Source organism: Cimex lectularius, unplaced genomic scaffold (genome assembly GCF_000648675.2).
Source record: "Cimex lectularius strain Harlan isolate CLEC.00 unplaced genomic scaffold, Clec_2.1 scaffold133, whole genome shotgun sequence".
NCBI lineage: Eukaryota > Metazoa > Arthropoda > Insecta > Hemiptera > Cimicidae > Cimex > Cimex lectularius.
In genome coordinates, this window is record NW_019394230.1 from 39,795 (window position 1) to 63,439 (window position 23,645).

Below are 23,645 nucleotides of genomic sequence, written 5' to 3' on the forward strand. Positions count from 1 at the left end.
GCCATTGACTTTATCTCAACTAAAAACCTTAATTAATTGTAATATATTAATTGGTCAAGCGGACCACGAAATTAGTGAATTTAAAAACATTAATATTTCACTGGCACTCTCAACACGACACACAAGAATGACACATCCATATGTATATATATTATCTGCAAAAACATAAACTTTGTCCTTGAAAATGATAAATGTGAATTAATATATATANATATATACATACATAAAAGTATTAATGGGGGTAACTTCACTATTGTCAGAGTAAGTGAGAATTTTCATATCTTGGAGCTAGTGGGTTTTTAAATAAAAAATGTTTCTACTAAGTACACATATATTAATACCTTCCATTAACTACAAATATATACACATATATTGCTCACAAAATTTGAGATTTATTTTATATAAATATTTTATGTTTTTAACATTTGGCCAGCATGCCGTAGTGGTAATCCCATGTTCCTGTGCCTTCCAATTGTACTTCAAAAACGAACATCTGATAATTAGTTAAGACAACAGCCTTTGCTTTATATTTCAAACATTCTCTGTAAAAAATTATTTTTAATTAGATCTGATCGTAAAAATGATAAAATACTGTTTTAATCACTTTGGAGTGAATTGAACATCTATGTGTACAAAACGGCCTTGTTTGACAGTGCCAGAAAATGGAGTCACTGCAAAAATACCTGCATATTCCGTCACAATTTTTATAATGAAAGCTTCATCTCCTGTAATATTCACGGGTCCAAATTAATTTTTATTCGCTGTTTTACCTAACCAGACATTTACCTAAGCTACTTTTTATTCGGAATGAATCTGTTTTTGTTTGATTGAGATATGTTCTTCCAAAATACATGGCTTTAGTGGATACGGTTATCTCTGGAACTCCAACTTCTATTGTCATTGGTATGCACTAAAATAAAATTAAAAAAATATATGTATCAATTCAAACTTCTCAGTTCATTTATAGTACAGGGGAAAGCAACTCGCCTGTTCTATGTTGTTTCCTTGTTTTATCACAATGCATGTATCAACCAAATTGTCTTGCACTGATTTATTTTTTCTGCTAGATTTACTTATGGCAACGTTACTGTCTAATTTTCCTCTATCCATGTACGTGTACATTTGTCTTTTTGTTATTTCTAACAGGAGGGATAACTGAAATATAAAATAGTACAAAAATGATAATTCTATTCAAACATTAAACGGTTGGTCCAGGTTTACCTCGACGAAGTAACCGGACCTTATAAAAATTGTTGGACTCAGATCTGTGTAAATTTCTTCAAAGCCATCTTTTTCACTGTACAGCCTAAGCTGTTTCATTGTCATCAAACCAGTAATAGAGAAATTGCACAAACATGTGTTGCTACCAGTGTTCTGAAGAAGGTATTTTTTGATCCGAGTGTAGCTTTTCTGCTCGCGGGCAATCTTGTAGGATGGTATCTGCAATTAAAAATGGATTCATGCAAATTTTTCTAATTCAAAAATGTGTAAGATGTTTTGAAAAGGCTTTCTATCATCTATTCCATAAAATAATAATAATAATAATAAATAAAATGAAAACAAAATTGAACATGTTTATGCTTATAAGAATTATAATACTTTAAAAAAATATATTATTATCTTCATATGTAGAATTGACTTATATAAATCAGTAGTCCTAAATGTAATGAAAATTTTGTTGAGTATAAGAAGAAACTTGTTATATTTCTCGGGTTTCTTTTCAGGATTATTTTCTTTTTATTGATGGTTGTCTAGTTCCCGAAAAGAAACCTAAGAAATATAAAAAGTGAACTACTGGAAAAGAAAAGTTCAAAAAACTTGTATTCTTTAAATTACAGTTTAAAGAATTTGATCATTTTTCGAAGATCAAATTATTATTTTGGTAATTTGCTGTTTATTCTCAGCAACTATTTTTGCTTTAAAAATAATAAAAGCGTTAAAACATCCGTACAAAAAACATAAAACTATCCTTATCCGGATTAACAAATTGCAGGAGAGGCATTGTGACTTTGGCCTCTAGCCTCAATAACAAAGTGTCTATTTCAAAACCATCAGGTCTGTAACAGCTGAATCCCAAATCATCTGTCCTATAAAACATTTTCTTTTGTTAAAATTCAGTTAGTAAAAATTTGACTTTCAAAATTATTACTCTTTTTCGCAATCAATATAAATCACGCCACAAATCCCTCCTCGCAATACTTTTTCTAAATTGTTTATGTCAAACCAGCAACTTGTTGTATTGACTGTTATTTTCAAAGGCGCTTTGCTCTTCGGCTTCAGGTATGTTACATAAGGGGAACACTAAAAATGAAACAAAATTTATTATTATTATTTTTAGGAATTTTACATTTAAGGCTTACTTTATAATAGGTCTTATCAATTTCACCGAGATAATCGATGAGATTAACTCTGCAAAATGATTCTTCCTTTGATGGATGAAATTCAATGTTGAGACTGAAAGGGCCTGGTTCATCTGGCAAGCAGAAGTTGGACTCGAATTCGCTCAACGGAATTTCAGTATATGCTGACCAAGCGATTTTTAAATGGAGAAAAGAATTGTTATAAACCATAACTGTCAATTCTTTTTTCTCAAATGGTGACAAGGCACCGAACCTGTTGAAATTTCACTTTTTCAAACTGCCAAACGATTTAATAAATCAATGTACCTTAGCAATGGTTCATCGCAATAAGGGGCGAACATAAACCAAGCTGGTTTTCCTGAGGAATTGATTAGCACTGGAATATGAATTGGATCCAGGTCTGTTATATCTACTTTTATATGGTCCAAATAAATCCCCCAACAATTGCTGAATGCAGTCAGTTCAACGTCAACCTGACTGTATCCGCCCAATCTGCCTTTAGAATTTGATAAACCCAATACTAAGCCTGCTTTGTTTTGAATCTTATCCAACAGCATTTCTTAAAAATAAAATAAAAAATGTCCACTTCGGCATAAAAAATATGCATAAGTATCACCTTTTACTGGATTTTTTTTCAATATGTGACTGTTTTTCAATACTTTTTCAATTGAGTCTTTAGAAATGTGCTTTACGCCTTCAATAATCGTGTATTCATGTTTTAAAGGCTGTCTCTCATAAAACTCCTTCACTTCAGAATAGTACTCAGCTTTGATAGGGGTTAAATTTGATATTGAAATGACCGCTGTCTTTACTGTAATTTCCACATTAAACAAAATTTTAAAGAACTGTTGAAAAATATGAATAATAAATTAAACATTTTGTTACCCTCAAAGGTTTTTAAATGGATGACTATCGCTTTGGAAGAGAAGGTATTCAGAATTAATTGCTTCTCATCGGTTGTAGGAAAATCAGTAATTCTTGCCAGAAAATCTTCAAAAGTCCAAGGAAATTTAAAATCTCTAATAACATATTATTAGAAATTAATACGTTAAATGCTTCTATTAATTTTTACTTACACTAATAGCTCCATCTTTTTGAAGCTATCGTAATAATATCTTCCACCAATTAGTGGCCAATTCAGATAAGGAACACTGGATGTCGTGGAGTCAACGTATTTAAGTGTATTCTCCTCAGCGATGTCTTTTGGATCGTAAGGAACCTGATTTAAACAGCCATTATGCATGTTTCCAAACTGCCCAAGAACACAGACATACCTTCATGTTATTGAAATTTGCTCCGGTCATGCAAACACAACAACTAGGGTCTGTCGGGCCAGTATCTTTGGACACATCATGCTTAGTAGGTATGCTATTTCAATATGAATATATTATAATTTAGCATATTTTTGTACTATAATTTATTATATTATATTGGCTTGTAAAATAAGTTCGTAGTGTTTTTTAATTTTCATTTATCTTATGTTTTGAAGCAATGTTTATTTAGTTATTATTTTATCTTTATGTACAGTTAGGTTATGTAAGGATGGGAAGACATCGATCCAATCGGACACCAACTTCCCATCCTGACATAACCTAACCTTACATAATTTACATACATATTAATTAGCTGAAGGAAGTTGTTTGGTCGATTGGACCACGAAATATTATTATTTACAGTAATTTGATGAAGTAATGAGGAGCAGTCAGGAATGAAGTATTTTTGGTAAATTCCTTGTTCATTTTTTTGCTGTTTCGACCTTTATTTGGGTCATCTTTCGAACATCGATCCAATCGGACACCAACTTCCCATCCTTACATAACCTAACCTTACATTCTTTACATAAATATTAATTAGCTGAAGGAAGTTGTTTGGTCAATCAGACCATGAAATCTAATGAGTTAGTTATTATTATTTACAGTAATTTGATGAAGTAATGACGAGTGGTTAGGAATGAAGTATTTTTGGTAAATACCTTTTTCATTTTTTTGCCGTTTCGACCTTTATTTGGCTAATCTTGGGGCCTTGCTGTTGTGGTTCGAAAGTTATGTTATTTACATCTGTATTGTATAATTATTTTTTTCAATCAACGTATTTGTAATTCATCCAGCCCCTGAATAATGGTTGAAACATAGGCACAAAAATGAAAAAGGTGTTTATCTATAATATTTCATTATATATAAGCCCCAGACTGTGGTCCGCCCACCCTAGCTAGTGTCCTAGTCATCCTACGACCATTGATGAAGTTCAAATTTATGCTTTTGTCACAAATACCAAACACTCAATTTAACCTATCTCGTACAAGCATTTCAATGCAATCTGAGAATATATGGTTTTACGGAGCAACGTCTGGTTTTTTCACATGTTGACTGAGAAAAATTTATTGGACCGGATTTCCACTACACTTCCCACCCAAAATTGCAAAGTAATGTCACATTTAAAAAAAGATTATTAACTGGGGGTAGATAAGTAGGTCTTTTACAACAATGTTAAGAGAGAGAAATTCTCGAAAAAATACAGCGACCTACGGTTAACGACTCCAAAAGTTGGATTTCATTTCAAGAAAGCGTAATATTTTGCATTTGGTAGAAAGGTGTGCTTATTATAAGCTTTCTTTTTCCCAGACAAGCAGTCAGTGTGTATACTGCACATAATTGGTGAGATTAGAGTCAGCAATTGATAAACAATGACTAGTATTAGCTAATTACAAGGGAATTGTTTTCCACAGGATAATGCTGGCCGTCTGTACTACCCCTCCATTTAGATTTTCTCTTATTTCAGGCTCACCAAAATTCTATTAAAGGGAAAATTTTTATTTCACTTCAAAACTAGAGATAGCGTAGCAAGGAGTTGTTCAAAAGAATTCAAGTTCTGGGAGGGCAAAATTACAAAAATTAGAAAGGTAGATAGCAATAAGTAACAAAACAATGTGGTTCAAACATTTCAAATTTCATTAAATTTACCATAAAAAACACTACAGACTTAGTTTACGACCCCATACTATGATTTATATTATTATAAACTTACTAAGGCCAAGGGATGATCACTTTTTCTTCTTTTGACATCCACGAGTATTCAACATTCAGACTTTTAATTTCACCTGTCACTTTTAGGACCAATGCTTTTTTCATGAATTTTATTGTACACGGTACTTGAAAATGCACTGTTCCCTAAATATCAACAGAAAATTTATAATAATCTTGTGGAGATATATTTTGCTTTAACTTATTTGTATAGTTTTATTTATAATTTGCTGTATTAGGTAATAGATTATTATTATATTGTCCTATTTATCTGTACAGGTGATTATTTAACATGGAACAGTATAAACATTTTCAACAACTAATGAAAACAGCAGAAATCAATAGTAACTGAAGCCGAGAACACTAAAATGTGAAAATAATTTAACCTAAAAGTGAAATGGAGACCGTAAAAGGTATTAACAGTATGTTATTTAATTTATACAATATTATTATTATAGTTCTTTATTGTTATGTGTGAAAGATTGATTGCATCTTTCACACTAACTGCATACTAATTTACTAACACTGATATATTTTTAATAAATAAATAGCATGAGGGTAAACTGCGTCCACATACATAACACACCCATACACCTACACTGACACAAGTACATTTTCATTATATACACCTTAGGGCTACCGTCCCTAGGAAGGTTCTTGAGACGAACTCAAAGTCTCACGTCCTGGGATTGGCGACCCAGTACGGACATAACTCCGCCACACCTAACACTTGGTGGAGTGAGGGCGGGAGACTTGGACGGTGTTCGGTCTTCCGTCAGCATTTCACCACCAACACACAGGCCGATGCACGCGGCCAAGGGCCTCGGAACCCGAAGATAACAAACGCAAATCACCGTGCACATCACACCACACCAACAACACACAGTCCTCATCTGGAGGTGTCGGTCTCCCGGTCTGCTTGAGTGTCCATGGGTCTTGCAGCTGTGAGGGTACAGGAGGAAAACTGGGNGGGTGAGGGTGAATATAACGTCATCATCGCCCCTCGAACGATGAAAGCGGGTGAGTGTGTGTTCGGGGTCGATGGCGGAATATTTATAAAAGTACCCCATCGACCCCAATCTAGTTTAGTTTAGTGTAGGTCGGTGGAGGAATATCAAGTACTCCACCGACCAAACGGAATGAGTGTACTGTATGGATGTATTTATGTGTATGAATGTATTTATTTGTATGAACGTGTATAGAATATAGACTTAGTGGGGGCTGAAATGACCTAGATGTCGGAAGCCCCGGAAAAAAAAAAAAAAAAAAAAAAAAAAAATAAATAAATAAATAAATAAATAGCATAATTGTTCAATAATTGTACTCTAATTTTATCATTGTTTTTTAAATTGTGTTTAACAACTTTAAATATATATATATAAATTGAGTAATGTTAAAAATTAAAATAATAATTTAATCAAAATCTTACCCTTCACATTTAATGTTTTTCAAAAAATTGAAGGGTGTGATTACTTGGCTACATACACAGAGCATGTAGGAATATAACCAATATGAGAATTTGGTTCAGCAAGTATGGGTCCCGTGTTCCAAGTTTTGGAAGAAACAGTTGTTTTATTGTATAAAGTACTTGGTAGTTTAAATATCTCGTATTTTGTATATGTTGAGAGTAAATGTATTTATAAGTCGATGGTGGAATATTTACCCCATTGACCCTTAATTTTACCAGATTATATAGTATGTGTAAAAGGGCGAGAGAGAAATATCGAGTACTCCACCATTGTAATTGAGTAAATGGTATGTAAATAGGAAATAATATCTTTGAGACTGAGTGACAACGTATCAAGGTTTAAAAACTACATGTGTTGCGAACTAAACTGTTGTTGTCAGCCCATGAAGCCTAACTTCAGCGGAAGGGCAGATACAAAATTTAATATTTCTTCTTTAAAGTTTAGTTGTACATTACAAATAAATTATTAAGTGTGTAAAGAAAACTTACTGCTGTCTCGAACCTAAGCTTGAATTGAATATTCTCAACTGAATGGCCTGAAATTTTACCACTCCACTTATCAGCCATGAGTGAAACGTTTTTCAGGTCGTCACCTATCATTGCACCCCAAGTGTATGAGGCCTCTAAAAAGCTGTAGTTCCTTAACTGGACTGTTATTTCATGTGGGACGTATACATAAACGCTACTGGGCATTATGTAGTGAAGAGGGGTAAGTTCAACGTACACGCTTTGTACAAAATAGAATATGTCTGTATAGACTGGAAAGTCTCCATATCTCCATTCGATGATGCTTGATTTTAAACCTTTCTCCTTGGTGAGAAATAATTTAAATTAGTTTATTGTTGTTTTTTTTCTGTATGTAATAACTACTTACTTCTGTGTTCATGTTATATTTGAATTGTTGGCCTTTTTCATCTATCGGTGAAGGAAGACTTTCAATATTATTCTTAAAACTTTCCAAAAATATCAAATCTTCTTCTTTTGTCAGAACTGATGTGATTTCAGTACCATCCACCATACTTGACTAAAAAATTGACTTGGGTTAAATGTTTGTGATTTGAATGAATTTTTCTGAACTATTTTCATTTGAGATATGGTGATCAAAACAGTTGCTTGAACATTTTATGATCATCCTGGTCCTCTTATTCTCAGTAATTTGGTCTGTTAGATGCTTTTAATTACTTTACCATCTTCAGTCAGCCCGTCAATGCACTAAAAAATCAATAATTGACTTGAACAACAAATGACAGTTGAAATACATCTATCGGGGCAAAACAAGCAAAAATAGACAGACCAAGACGATCATCCTACAATTTATTTTTTATTATTTTTTTTTACCAAATTGGTGTTTTCCGCTTTCAACCAAATTGGAAAAGACTTCACAGTTTCATTCTGAACCCCTCCGTAACTGTATGCCAAATATGGACAGTTTACTGATTTTGTTAAAACATTTCCATGAACAACACATTTGAAAGTCTTTTTACCCTGAGCTACAAAACACCTGAAATCCATTACAAGTAATTAATAGTTATAGATAGTTCCAATTAATTAAGGTTTTTAGTTGAGATAAAAAAGTCAGTGTCACGAGCGGGATTCGAACCCACGATTTTCGGCTAGATACGCCGCGCTCTACCACTTGATCTATCGTGATTTCGATCCACTCGGACACTAACTTCCCATCTCAACCCCACCTTTTGAATTTTCCCTCCTTTTTGCCATTTTTCAAATGTCGTGTAATCTATTTGAGTCTCGGCGACAAATAAAATGGCCACGGCTTGAGTGAAGGTACACTTCATTTTTACTTATTAAATTCACTAGTTTTCGTGGTCCGCTTGACCAACTAATATCTTCCAATTAATTAAGGTTTTTAGTTGAGATAGAAGCAAATAGATTACACGACATTTGATAAATGGCAAAAAGGAGGGAAAATTCAAAAGGTGGGGTTGAGATGGTAAGTTAGTGTCCGAGTGGATCGAGGTCACGATAGCTCAAGTGGTAGAGCAGCGGCGTATCTAGCCAAAGATCGTGGGTTCGAATCCCGCTCGTGACATTGACTGTTTTATTTCTATCAGACATGCTTCGGCATTCATTATGACATAAAAATTTATTCTCTTAGGAGTAAATGATGATATAGAATGCAGTCAAACAGCCCTTACAATTTATTTGGCTTTCAACAAATTATAAAAAGATCAAGACTGGTGGACAAAACTTTGAACTGCCGAATGCAGATATATAGACACATTAAGTTGCATATATGTTTAAATACATAAAGAAAAATCCCTCATACGTACTGGAGAACCTCTTCTATTGGTGAACTTTCAATACCAGTAATTTCCAATGTAAATTGTGTTATAGCATGAATTTCCAATTCGGCTTCTTTAGGTGTTATGTGCATTATTACAGAGTTTGATTGTGGAACATACCAAGATACATTGACAGGGTATGCACTGTTATTCGTTACTGTCAGGTAATAAAAGTTAGTCCTGAAATTAGAATTGTTCTGTTGGAAATTGTTGGAAAATGGCAATATTTAAAATTCTTACTTGTATATATAATCTGTATAATCGACATGGATTGGGTCTATGACGATGTACGGATTTTTGACCGTCACGGATAGTTCCAAATAGCATATTTCAACATTGGTCCACAGCATCTTAAAAATGAAAGGAAAAATTATGAAATTTAAAAATAACTCAATCAAGAGTATTGAATAATTACCGGATTTGAATCATTTGGAAAAGTCAAAACTGTTTTGTTTACAACTGAAATTTTTGGTATATTGTATGCCATTAATCTGTCAGAGGAAAATAAAAGTAAAAAATAAAATCAGTCAGTAAATAATTTGTGAATATTACGTTAAACCAGATTTATAAAGGCCAGGTTTGCAATTGTTCATACAGACTTGAAAGTATACAATCACTGGTGAATTATCACAGCATAAAATTCCTTGGCAAGGAGAAATCGTAATATTTTTTGATTCTATTGTATTGACGCCCGTTTCAGATGATAATGGAATTATATTCCAACCGAACTCAATATCAACCAAGCTGAAAATTTTTATCATTTAAAAATTTAATAGACTATATTAAAATAGTTTACCTCTCGGAGAATATTTTGCAGTGGCCATCGGACGAACCTCCAGGATACACTGTTCCAAAATTAATATACATTGATGCTTCATATAAGTCACTCTCATCGATGTCAAAATCTTTCGGTGATGCCTTTAAATTTGAAGTTTTATAAAGCTTTATTTCTAAAAAGAAATGATTTTTCTACCTTGATGCAGAAGTCATTCGGAGCAAAAAGGACAGCCTCTCCTATCATATCAATTACTCTTAAAGTTAAATTATCACAGACGATGAATAATTTTTCAACATGTAATCCTTCACACATTGGCTTGTATGTAACGCTGACTGCAATTTTTTCAAATTGTCGGAGGCAAAAAAATGCTGGAAACACTTCGTAAGCATTAAGTATAATTTCATTGTTCTGATTCATATCCTGGAATAGTTTTCTTATGTTAGATATTTTATTTGCTGTATGTATTAAAATATATTTTACACAGCAAAAAACAGAGGATAGATGTTACATGTTAGAAGTCAGACGGTGTTGGGATGTATGAGAATAAAATGAATTTGGAAAGGTAATTGATTTATGTTATCACCTGCACATTAGTAAATTCCCAGGTGTATTCAGAAGAAATGAAAAAGGTACCACAACTTCCGATATTATAAAGGGAAGTTTTTATGTTATATGTACTTCCTATCAATCTAGTTCCACAGTCAAGAGTAAAACTTTGTGAAATCCTCACTGATTTGTTGAGAGATTTTTTTGCGAGCAATTCTTCAGCTAAAAATTAAATTTGGTTAGTGTCTAATTAATTTTTTTTAAACAAATTTTTTAACTTACTTATAAGTGCAGGTGGTAATCGTATTGCAGTCACTGGAATGTAAATTCTCTCATTTGAAACTGCTACTCCTTCTCTGACTGTTTCAATTTGGATAGAATTGTAATAGTCGTCTAAATCTAAACAGCGAAACAATATCCGGACTGAAACATACTGTCCTGATGCAAGCATAACCATAGCATCCATATTTTCATATTGTACATCAAACACTTTGGAAGAGTCAGATAGTGTCACATAAAATTTGACCGATCTTGCTGAGCGGTTCATTATATTTAGTTTTTTCTTTAAAATATACAACATTATAGTGTAATAAAATTATTAATTCCAATTATATTAATTAGCCATTTACAATATATCGCCCTCCAATCTGATGCTCTGTGAAATGAATCTCTTTGGGTGAAAATTCAAAAACCGGGTTTGCTTTGTATTTTTTAGCCTTCGCTCTTTTCTTGAAACCTTCAGAGCTGTCAAAAAAATTGTGATTAAAATGATACAATTTTAGTACATTTTAATTTTACCATGGTTCCAATTGTTTTTTTCTTTCATAAGTACCAAGCAGTTCGTTTTTAGAGAAACTAGGAAAATCTTTTAGTGCCCATCTAGATGGATCTCCTGATGACAGAATATGAATTATATGAGCTAACTGTTGTTTAGTAATTATTATTATTGCTTTTGATGAAATACGCCTTGTTACCTAATTCATTACAGATCGTTTCTTGAATTTCAGCGGTTGTCAGCAAATTGTACTTAGCTCTTCCGACTTTTGGAAGATTTACGAGATTGATTGACTTTGGCAAGGTTGGGCATTGTAACTTTAGTTCCTTATCATCATGCCGCTCCAGAGTTCTTGCATTCACTGCTTGAACTGCAAGCATCTGGTTTTCGACTTCGCCAATTTGCTGGAGCGCAGGTATGTATTCTTTTACGATCTAAAAACAAAACAAAAACAATGTATTATATTTTACAAAAGAGATGGGCATTAAACCGTTTCTTCTTACCTTTTCCCTTTCTTTCATACGACACCTTGTAATGTCCTCTTCTAGAAAGTCTCGAAGTGTTTCTTGCAATACAGGAGTGGAGTCGAGAGTTCTCCATGACTTGCCTTCAACTCCTTTTGGGATCAGGGGAAGCACAGTTAGCTTTGGATCTGACATTGTATAAAAAATTAATAATGTATAAATAATATTTTGTAAAAGACTTCTTATCAGAAAATAAAACTGCTAAACATATGACGTTTTTATATTTTACATAACCTAATGTTTAATAAGTTCAAACAATATGTAAAAATATAAATTTGGGAAGTTAATAATACTAAACCAAATAAATAAATGCTCTGTAGTATACAAGCAATATATTTATATCCCAGAATAGAAAGTTTGTTTTGAGAAATATTATTGATTGAACGCATCAATGATTTATTTTTCAACACTACTGATTTTTAACCTCTAAAATATTTAAAAAAAACCTCTTAACGTTGTGACTGAGTAAAAATTAGCCCTGGTACAAAGCATAATTAAAGATTTATTTGCACCTCAGTCGTCTGACTATGGAGTGGCACGCAAAGGATTTGCATTCTCTTGAATAGACAATTCCAGAGACATGTCTGGCTGTTAATTGTCAACATAGCAGAGTTTTGTAGGCAAAGAAGAACTGAATGGTTTTAATCAGACTAGAAATATCTAATCATCTAATATTAAAAAAATGGAAAGTTTGAAACGAGCAGAAAGACAGTTTTGGATTTTTGTTAAAGAAATCACTATTCACAATTGATCTTTAGGCATATGTAATTTTAAAAAACTCTTAAAGAAATAAATAAAATTAAATAAAATCTTTTTATCGTTACTTGTGTGAAATATTGCTTTAAATTTAAATGTGTAAGCAAGAAAATAACATTTTGTTTGAACTTTGGTTTAAATGTAACCCAAACAGTGAATTGTTTTACGACCAAAAGACAGACGGACAAGAAACACGATGAGACATAGTTGTCTCACCTGGAAACCAATCAAGGATAAATTTATTTTGGGATATTCATCCTCAGGGTTTTATTTATCTTCTTATTACAGAAATAAAGCCAAACATCTGTCATCGGATTGTTATTTACAAAATTGAACTTCCCCAATTTGTCCAATTAGAACATCGAAGTCAGACTGAGTCCTCCATTTTTTTAGGTGAATCTCATGCTTCTGCTTGGTTTTGTAAAACCTGTCTTTGCTTAGTTCTTATTTTTGTATTTGAAAGAATATAAAGTAGGTAATTTTTAAATTTTTAATTGCTATTATAAGTAACTAAATCTATTCTAAGTCAAAAGTTTAAAAAAGCATTTGAAAGGTATCTTTTTTTTTATTTATCCAAATTGAAGCCTCGGTTGAGTCGAGAGTTGCGAGTTAGCGACTTCGGCCTGTTGCTACTTCAAATTGATTCCGTGTATCAATCTTCATAAAATTTGGTCAAAATATACATAAACAATTTTTGAAACTAAGGAAATATCAAAAGTCTAAAAAAACTGTTGAAAAGTATCTTTTTTTTCAATTTATCCAAATTGAAGCATCGGTTGAGTCGAGAGTTACGAGTTAGCGACTTCGGCCTGTTGCTACTTCAAATTGATTCCGTGTATCAATCTTCATAAAATTTGGTAAAAATATCCACAAACACTTTATGAAACTAAGGAAATATCAAAAGTCTAATAAAACTTTTGATAATTATCTTTTTCTTCGATTTATCCAAATTGAAGCCTCGGTTGCGAGTTAGCGAATTTGGCCTGTTGCTACTTCAAATTGATTCCCTGTATCAATCTTCATAAAATTTGGTCAAAATATCCACAAACAATTTATGAAACTAAGGAAATATCAAAAGTCTAAAAAAACATTTGAAAAGTATCTTTTTTTTTCAATTTATCCAAACTGAAGCCTCGGTTGAGTCGAAAGTTGCGAGTTAGTGACATTGGCCTGTTGCTACTTCAAATTGGCCTACGGCCTGGCCGGAGCAAAGAAAATCATCAATTCCTTGATCAACGAAGGCGATCGCGGACCCACTCAACTTCAGAGATGGTGCTCCACATTCCTAGAAGCGGGGATTTTCAATCGCCTGGAAAAGAAGCCTATCTGGACACTGTTCCCACGAAACTTTAGTTTTTAAGGAATGTTTATTTAGCTTTTATGATAATTTAGGCTCATTTAGTGTGTAAGTTTGTTAAAATGTTACCCGTAGAGAATTAATATTAATCTATGTTTAATATTTTAGTTTCCATTGGAATAAATGTGTTTTTTGTTTCCTTATGTAAATATTGTGTTCTTTTTTTTGTTAATTTTACTGTTATTGAATTTTCTTTGTTTCCTTTTATTTTTTTTTTCTTTACGGTTCGCTGTTTCCGTGTATATAAACAGCGTGGCGCCCATTTTTTTTTTTTATTTAATATTAAGTGCATTATTCTTAATTCATTAAGTAACCCCGCCCGTCTCCACGGAGCGAAGCCGGCAAATACTCGGCGTAAGGACCTCAACTGAGGTAAAGGGGGATGCTAGGAGGAAAATGGTCGGAAAGACAGGAAAAGTCGGGACGGGGGACCTTCACCACGCAGATGTCTTCACTTCACCAACAGGAGCGATGACGACGATAAATTCATAAAATGGAGACAATAAACGAAATAAAATAAACTTTAAGCTGGGTCACGACTTATATAAAATTACAGTTGCTCAAGACGACGACACGACGAATTCAAGCCTCGATCTGGCCTACGACGAGGCCGGAAACATAGCGGGGGGTTTTCCGAAATCTTATCCCGAGTAATCCTTACGGCGTAAACAGTACTACTGACACTTGATGATTGATGCTATACAATACTTACTTGAAGTAACAACCACACCACAAGAGAAAATATAAAGCTAGTTTCACCTACAGAAGTAGCACAAGAAATGAAAAATTTACCTGCTAAAAAGACTCCAGGATATGACATTATCACCGGAGAAATACTAAAACAATTGCCAAAAAAGGGTATAGTTAAACTAACATACCTATTTAATGCTGCAATCAGACTGAAATATGTTCCCAGCATCTGGAAATTCACAGAAGTCATTATGATAAAGAAATCGGGAAAACCGGTGAACGAGGTCAAATCATATAGACCAATATCGCTACTACCGACAGTGTCTAAACTCGTCGAAAAGTTATTATTAAAACGAATAAAACACATCGTAGGAAAAAAGAAAATCATTCCTGACCACAAGACATTCAACTATAGACCAAATTCACCGAGTAACGGACGTAATAGAAAAATCTCTTGAAGAAAAACAAATTTGTTTTGCTATGTTCCTTGATGTCTCACAAGCTGTTGACAAGGTCTGGCACGAAGGGCTCATCAATAAACTAACAGGTATGCTACCAAAGCAGTACGTCGATATTATCAGTTTCTGCCTAACTGATTTTATCGTTGTTGTTTAGACTCAACAACTAGAACTTGTTTAGAGTCAAACAAGAAGAACAATATTCAACATTAAAAACAGGTAGCAAATATGGTCCACTGCTTTATTTGTTATACACGAGTGATTTTCCGAAAATAGATGCAGTTAGAATTGCTATGTTTGCAGATGACACAGCGGTGATATCACTAGGACCGACTATCACCCATTCAACCTAAATCCTCCAAAGTGCATGTAATAGGATAAACGAATGGACAAAAAAATGGAAAATCAAGCTAAATCAGAATAAATCAGTTCATCTAATTTTTAGAAACAAAAAGATGGACCATGTTCCGAGCTCACACTCGATGGAACTACTATGCCACACAGCAATACAGCTAAATATCTGGGAATGACCTTAGATACCAAGCTGAGATGAAAAGATCACATGAAGAAAAAAGTACGTGGCTTCAATCTTGCTATACAAAATAAAATATTTTTATATAATTAAGTCAGTAAGCCTATGTGGACATATGGTATTCAACTATGGAGTTGTACCAAACACAGCAATATCAAAATCATACAAACACTCCAAAATAAAATCTTACGTAACATGGTCAATGTACCTTGGTACATAAGAAATAAGGACTTACATAGGGATCTTAAGAACCCTGAAGTCACGACGGAAATACAAAGATTAGCCGCCAAACACCAGACTCGCCTCAGCCAGCACGAGAATGTGGAAGCGACCAAACTTTTACATAACCGACACATGGTCAAAAGATTGAAAAGAACAAAGCCATATGAACTTATGTAGTTCAAAATTAATAGTGGATACTGAATAGTGAAATGTAAATCTTATTGTACCAGAGGGTTTATAAGAATGTAAACATTTATTTAGTGTATGATATTATTGTAAACTTATGGTTGGTCTAATAACACCAGTTTTAATAAATAAATTTAATTTAAAAAAAAAGAAAAAAGTTGAACTAGTCGACAGGCTACATTCGGTAACTCGCTACTCTCCACACAACCGATAGTTCAAAATCAAAAATCGGAAGAAAAAAACTTTTACGAAGTTTTTTTAGACTTTTGATATTTCCTTAGTTTTATAAAGTTTTTCTAGATATTTTGACCAAATTTTAACAAGATTGATAGACGAGATCAAGTTGAAATTGAACTTGAAACAGGAAATTAATTCTGCTACAGTTTGCCAAATTCCCTCTTAGTTGGTATAATTCCCATATTAGTAAATAATATACGCCGCCCAACCGTAATATTATTCATTAACTTGAAAAAAGTAATAACGCTAAATATTGATTCAGTTTGTATTCATATAGAACTTACATTTCGTATATAATAAATAATACAGAAAACTCTCAGTTTTTAGAAATATATGAGTCCATTTCTTCATATAAGTTATATGTAATAATAGTCTTTGGAATTAGGATATTTTTTTTGGTAGTGTAGATAATTTAATGTTTTTAAAGAAAGAAACTATGTTATTCATTTTAATTTAGAAAATACTGCCAAATGACTATAGGAACCTGTAATGTTGAATGAAATTCTATCTGATCTGATAATTTATTTAAAATTTACAACAATGTCGACTAACAGTAAAGCAAATTTACACATAAAGTTATCACAAGATACGTATCACAACAATAAGTTAGAATTGTTGAATATTTTACATAAATGTTTTTGTCCATCGGTACAAGGCTTTAATAGCTATCTAGCGTTTTAATATAGCACTAAGCTACCAGATAATCTAGCGTCCCACCGCTAGAATACGCAGCAACATTACAAGCAAGATCAGTTTGATATTTCGGAAATTGTTTTTGTCTGATTGATAAATCCATCCTTCACTGTCATATAAAATAAATTGTTAATTGGAGATCGTCAAAAATAAAAGTGAATAAATTAAATAAGAAATACGAGCATATAAGTATTTATGATATCATTGTCCAAATTGTAGTTTCGTTTCCTCACACATCAGTGACTAAATGTACCAACCTAGGTGAAATTTATCTATATATAACTAGTCAGTATAAGTAACAACCTACCCAAGACCTTCTCTCACTCTCTCTCTCTCTCTCTCTCTCTCTCTCTCTCTCTCTCTCTCTCTCTCTATCTATCTATCTATCTATCTATCTATCTATCTATCTATCTATCTATATCTATCTATCTATCTCTATCTATCTGCCTCTATCTATCTATCTCTATTGATGTATTTGCATATTTATCTACTTATCTATCTAGCTTCTATCTATCTACTTTCTATCCATATATCTATTTATTTGTCTATCTATCTACCTTCTATCTATCTGTCTATCTACCTTCTACCCATTTATCTATCTATTTATGTATTTGTTTATTTATCTATCTATTTCCCTTCAATATATCTACCTTCTACCCATGTTTATATCTATTTCTGTATTTGTATATTTATCTATTTATCTATCTACTTTCTATCTATCTATCTACCCTCCATCCATATATCTATATATTTATCTATTAATCTATCTATCTACTTTTATCCATTTATCGACATATGTTATGTAGTTATATATTTTCCATTTATCTATCTACCTGCTATATATCTATTTACATTCTATCTATTTACTTTTTATCCATTTATCTATCTATTTATATATTTGTATATTTATCTATCTACCTTCTATCCATTTATCTATCTATTTATGTATTTGTATATTTCATTCTATCTATTTACTTTTTATCCATTTATCTATCTATTTATATATTTGTCTAATTATCTCTCTACCTTCTATCGATCTATCCATTTATTTAACTATCTATCTACCTACTATCCATTTTTCTATCTGTTTATGTATTTGTATATTTATCTACTTATCTATCTATCTATATACCATTGTAACATAATAACATATTACTAGAAAATTAACATTCAGCAACCAATAAGAAACAATGTTGCATTAAATAAATTTTAATATAGCATTTGGTCGAATTTATGTATAAAATCGGAAACAGGAAATGTTTAATAACTGATATACATACATTGAATGAACTGTGTATTACGTGAAATTATACACTGTACACATGTTTAAATTTTATGTCAATGATTTGACCGTGTATATGAAATAGCGTGTTCACTTTTGTTAATTTGTTTTTGTTTTTTACTGAATAAACGACATTTTAGGATGATAGTTTATAAATAGAAATTGGTTTCACAAGATAGATGGCAGGTTAATTATGAGCGAGTGGAAAATTCGGGATAAAAGTTAATTGTTTAATACTCAATATAAAATGGGTTCACTTTGTTCTCGTCTTCTCGATAATCTCGTCTTTTCGTTATTGTCCGCCCGATTCTTAGAAACGCAATTAAACTTTATCTCCAATTACCGTCTCAATGAGCATGATTAATTTCTTTCTGTCAGGTCGTTATAAATTGTCGGAAGTGAATGAACGTTCTTGGGCCGGGCAGCATCCCGACCTTCGGCCCGGTCCAATAGACTCAAACCGGTCGGAAAACTTTGAAAACTGTTATTTTCGTAGGAAATGGACGACCCGGCCATGAAGAATGTAGGCAAACAATCTGCGGTAGAATATTAATCAACTATGAATTAAACGTATGCTATGATCAACTGCATCCTGCGGAATCGAATTTGGCTCATCAATAACTAACTGCTCTTCAATGAATGATCATCCCTACCACAGATCGATCCGGAAGGAGACATTAAGTTTCGCTTTCTCCCACAATGGCCTTGGGACTTCCCTTTGAACTTTGAAATACCCAAGATGGAAGTCAGAAGTCCGTTTCTTTAAATAATGCCATAAAGTGCAGGTGGTTCTTTTTCTAAAGTCACCAATTATGAACAAAGAAGCTTTTTAGATAAAAATGTTTTAAAATATCTGAATAGCATAGTTATTTAAAACAAGAAGAAAAGTTAACATTTACCTTTAGTTACCCATGGGGAAAACACTTATTTTTATTAGTAAATTTTAAGCTGCCATCTTTTCATGCTGTACGATTGCTCAAAACGTAAGCACAATCAAGCACAAGGCAATAATTGGCATAAATGGATTAAGAAAATTTGGAATAATAGTTATAACTATATCATTTACTATAAAGTAAGTAAATTTAAGTAAAAAGAGAGAGCGGAAAGGCTGGAAAGATAAAACGAAATATATATAGAGAGAGAACGAGTGTCGAAGTGAAAATGAAGAGTACTGAAGATGTAGTAATATATAAAGATAAAAAATTGGACGAAGGAATAACTGGGAAGAAAATAAATATATATAGATAGAGAGGTAGTTACGTAGATAAAACATCGAGAGATGTAGAGAAGGAGAGAGAGAGAGAGAGAGAGAGAGAGAGAGAGAGAGAGAGAGAGAGAGAGAGAGAGAGAGAGAAACCTAGAAAGAGAGATGATGATGATAAACGCTTTATTTATTAATCAAGCAAGATTTGCTCTCAAGGACCATTCTTACATCTCCGTAAGATTTGTGTACGGCACCCCTCGGGGATCCCGGGTGTCGGGGTTGTATTTCCAACTTTCCTGGCTATTCCCCTCCTTCCGTGCCCAGTATTTCCTAGGTTGCTTTCTTTTCCAGTCCATCCACACTCGTCGTCCTCCTTATATCATCCAATCCCTCCAATTCAACTCCTCACATCACACCCGTAAAACCCGCTCATCCCCAATCGACCTTATCCTTCCGCAACATACAACCCATACCTTCGAAAGATCCTTTCTGATCCGAGCCCCTAAACTCTGGAACTCCCTTCCCCTATCTATTCGTCACGCTGCCTCCTTCTCCTCATTTAAATCCCATCTTTATAATCACCTCCTCTCCCTCCAAGCAGAGACCTCACGATAACATTTATTATTTTTGTCTTTGTTTAATATACCTCGTAATTTTCTCTTCTGGCCCGCCTTACTGGCATACATTGTGCCACGATTTCTATCTATCTTTTTTTTCCTTTTTTTTTACTTCATAGAAGGTTATTATATTTTGTCTCATGTAAATTATTCTAAGGGGACACCAGTCCCAGAATAAAGTTATTTTTCTTCTTCTTCTTCTTCTTCTACATCTCGTTTGAAAAATAATGGTTACTAAGTTTACTCTACTTCTAATTAATTAAACATTAATTACTCCTAATAGCCTCATTTTTGTGGTCAGTAGGTTACATCTATTCGTTTTACATTGAACTACGTATGTATTCAATTAAAATTGTCTATTGAAATAAATATTCGAATTTACATAATAATTGAGCCAATAAATAGTAAATTTCTAATAAAATAAGTGAACCAAAATACTTTTCAATACAATGCAGAATAAATCATGAATTAAAAATTGCCAATGTAAATCTAGAAATAAAACTTTTACTCACTAAATAGTAATATAAAAAACTAAAACAAGACAAAACAACAAAAGAATTTAAATTTAAGGCATTAATCATAACTTGATAAGAGATGATTTTTAAGAATGTTCTTATCATCTGGAAATCTTTGATATTTTTACAACGGTTGAAGCATGTAGCGATTCTCGAAAATGTTATTGGACCTTTTACTGAGAATGACCTATTAAAAGTTTGGGTTTTGTGCTTAACGACTCGCAGACAGTAGTTTGCAAACCTGGTATCTCTATCATGAACCTGAGACACGTACTTAAATTTCACATATATATATTTTAGTTTTTGTTCTTTTAAAATTTGAAAAACTGTACATGATAGATTGTAAACGATTAAATCTTTAATTTTGAGAAATTTAAGTGCGAAAACTTTTTCTACACAACTGTCATATTTCAGGTTCAAAATATATCTGATACACATATTTAACCCAACTTGCATTTTTTTGATTTGTGTACGATTTAATTCACACATTGTTTCTAGACCATAAGTTATATGTGGAAAGATTAAAGTTGATGAAAGGTGATTATTGATTTTTACATTGCACTTTGCAAAACTTAACAATTTATTAAATCTATGTGATAATGTCGAGTAGATTTGATTTTTAATTTTTAACACCTGCATATCCCGTCATAGATTCTTGGTAAGCGTTAAAAGAAACTTTTTACATTTTCCTCATATTTTAAAAATATGTTATCAATTTTACTATAACAATTATAGCGAGAGAGAGGGTGGGAGTTGGGGGAGGGAGAGAGAAAGAGAGAGCGCAAGGTGATAGAGAGAAGGGATGAATAGTGAGATATAGTGAGCATCGAGAAAAGGAAGGTAAATAGATAGACAAATAGATATATTGATAGAGAGATAAATAGATAGAGATAGATAGATAGAAAGATAGATAGGTAGAGAGAGAGAGAGAGAGAGAGAGAGAGAGAGAGAGATAAAGATTGAAGTAGATGCGAAATTAAAAAGATATTAAAATACAAATATACATATTTTACCTCAACGGGCCAAGATATATACGCAAATATTCTGTTTCTCATTAAAGATGGCTTGAAGATGGGACAAGCAACGATTGACTGACCTCATTTTAGGATATCTATTGATTTAACGGGTTCATCAAAGTTCAAAGTTTTGATTAAGATGAAAAGTAGTTAGACAATAAGTGTAATTAACTGAAATAATTAATACGGTTTATCTGACTGCTATGGATTAATACAAGTTAGAATTTACTATGATTTTGAAAATCAAGGAGGATCAAAGGCACAAAAACCTTTCCTACATGCAAGTGGAATAGACAGACTAAAATGAACATGATAACCATGTTACAGGTCCATCACCCCTCTTGCCTCAAGAATAAATCTCACAAAATAATTATAGAATTATTTAGAAAGAGGTTTCTGTGAGAAAAGTTGAGTTGTATTAATCTATAGACCAGATTTACTCAGGGATTTTTTTTTCTGGGGAATTTATTGGTCTGTTCATTGATTTGTACTATTTACTTCGTATTTTCGAAATGCACCATCACATTCATAAAATTAGTGGATTAAAGGAAAGAGAGAGAGGGGCTCTATGGCAAAGGGGGCGATGTCTTAGGCCAGGACGAGATCAGTAAAGGTAGGCTAACAGAAGAACTAGTGCGGTTGATATCGGTGAAGGTAGAGCTGCAAGGGTTCAACAACCTCCAAAACTTGAGAGGACCAAAGATAGAGGAAGAAGGTCTTAGGTTGAAAAGAGAGGGAGCATTAGTGTTAGTGGGGGTTTCGAGAGGGGGACAGAAGAAGTCTTTTAATAACTTTACATACCACCTCTGTATAATCGGTCCTCCTTTTCCTAAACATGACAACCGGTTATTTTTCCCCTCTACTACCATATTTACTCTGTGCGACAGTCCCAGAAAATGGGACCCTCCCCCGGGAGCGCCAGTTTACTGGCTCCAGTAATTTTCACTGAAGGAACAAATAAAAAATATTTTTTTAAGTAAAAAAGTATAGAAAACTAATCAGTGCAGTTGAACTAGTAACAGCAAAAGCAGCATAGTAGTTAAGTACCACTGAGTACAAATCTCCTACTAGAAAGTCAACTGATTAGAAATTCTCCGCTCTGTTTTCCTATAAAAGATACATAACTGTCCAACTGTTTTTTTTTACAAAATTTTGAATTATTATGATGGCTTTTCTTACGCTTTTTTCTCCCTTTAATATGGCAATAATCAAGTAAATCGAAAAATTTTAGACTTTTTTATAAACCACTTTTTAATATATTTGTATTTTACTAGTTTGAATTAAGTTTTATTGTTTCTCTCTCACTCTCTCTCGCTCTCTCTCTCTCTCTCTATCTATCTATCTATCTATCTCTATCTATCTATCTATCTATCTATCTATCTATCTATCTATCTATCTATCCACCTATCTATCTCTATCTATCTATTTATATATCTCTAACTATCTAAATTTCTCTCTACATATATATGCATCAACTTTTACAGTCTGCCCATTTGATTTATGGGCGACGGAAGACGGAAGACGCGTGAGGGGTGCTTTTAATAACATTATAGCTCTCCCTGTTTTAGAGTTAAAATTCGGTGGCATTATATTGTTCCTTTTTGCGCAGGAATATATTTGAACATGTATAAACAGCATAAATTTTACAAATGTCAAATCTGCAACAATACTTAATAACAGCTGAGAGTACCCCTTTACGCTTCTTCTGTCGGGCATAATGATCGATCCTATCAAAATTTTCCGTTGAGTAAAAATGGCGTAAAATAGGTTCTAGAATAGAATTGTTACTACAAAAATATGGGCTTCAATATACATGGATTTATACAAAGAAATATTGAGTGATATATAAATAAATAAATAAATTCCACTGATTGCACACAAATATGGATAACATGCAATTTGAAAGTTAACGAAACTTTGGCACACCTAATTTGGGAATATATAGGGCTCATTCGCCATTAAGGAAAAAATATTTACAAAACTGGTTAAACAATGCACACCCATTGCTCAAAAGTAGCGATAAATAAGTATTGTTACTAAAGGGGGTTGGGATAATGATAAAATAACTTATTTATTTTACTTCAATTGGGTGCATTGAAGTTGAGA

At 32.8% G+C, this 23,645-nt stretch overlaps 1 protein-coding gene and 1 long non-coding RNA gene across 9 annotated transcripts; one reads left to right on the plus strand and one right to left on the minus strand.

The window, feature by feature from the left end:
- Positions 1 to 382: 382 nt before the first annotated feature.
- On the minus strand, positions 383 to 11,982 carry LOC106669651. Of its 2 annotated transcripts, XM_024230390.1 has the most exons (29): positions 11,754 to 11,982; positions 11,450 to 11,684; positions 11,274 to 11,367; positions 11,105 to 11,219; positions 10,758 to 11,037; positions 10,513 to 10,697; positions 10,125 to 10,349; positions 9,948 to 10,069; positions 9,704 to 9,895; positions 9,567 to 9,642; positions 9,392 to 9,501; positions 9,140 to 9,331; positions 8,187 to 8,349; positions 7,723 to 7,872; positions 7,338 to 7,658; positions 5,385 to 5,527; positions 3,635 to 3,728; positions 3,437 to 3,579; positions 3,246 to 3,379; positions 2,977 to 3,171; positions 2,667 to 2,919; positions 2,361 to 2,613; positions 2,150 to 2,301; positions 1,952 to 2,087; positions 1,222 to 1,440; positions 988 to 1,155; positions 787 to 910; positions 605 to 725; positions 383 to 542 (listed from the first exon to the last, which is right to left on the minus strand). In XM_024230390.1, exons 1-29 carry the CDS (start codon positions 11,907 to 11,909, stop codon positions 419 to 421), a joined length of 4,875 nt encoding a protein of 1,624 aa, XP_024086158.1. In that variant the 5' UTR covers positions 11,910 to 11,982; the 3' UTR covers positions 383 to 418. The 2 variants fall into 2 exon arrangements, 1 of the variants encoding a protein (XP_024086158.1); XR_002910961.1 differs by lacking the exons at positions 383 to 542; positions 605 to 725; positions 787 to 910 and having other exon boundaries at positions 1,000 to 1,155; positions 1,952 to 2,101.
- On the plus strand, positions 2,093 to 11,938 carry LOC106669666. 7 transcript variants are annotated; one of them, XR_002910963.1, is made up of 8 exons: positions 2,093 to 2,280; positions 2,339 to 2,758; positions 3,490 to 3,723; positions 5,660 to 5,793; positions 7,434 to 7,557; positions 11,305 to 11,408; positions 11,483 to 11,665; positions 11,799 to 11,938. It is a non-coding gene; the product is annotated as an uncharacterized LOC106669666 (long non-coding RNA). The 7 variants fall into 7 exon arrangements; XR_002910962.1 differs by having other exon boundaries at positions 2,104 to 2,280; positions 2,371 to 2,758; XR_002910964.1 differs by having other exon boundaries at positions 2,104 to 2,280; positions 2,371 to 2,758; positions 11,326 to 11,408.
- Positions 11,983 to 23,645: the final 11,663 nt, after the last annotated feature.

Excerpts from the sequence above, each read along its gene's own strand:
- LOC106669651 (XM_024230390.1), bottom strand. The coding sequence starts at position 11,909 with ATGTCAGATCCAAAGCTAACTGTGCTTCCCCTGATCCCAAAAGGAGTT. Across the intron at positions 9,643-9,703 it reads CTTTATAAATCTGGTTTAAC|ATTAATGGCATACAATATAC; the intron begins GTAATATTCACA and ends TTCCTCTGACAG. Across the intron at positions 2,088-2,149 it reads TATATTGATTGCGAAAAAGA|GACAGATGATTTGGGATTCA; the intron begins GTAATAATTTTG and ends AATGTTTTATAG.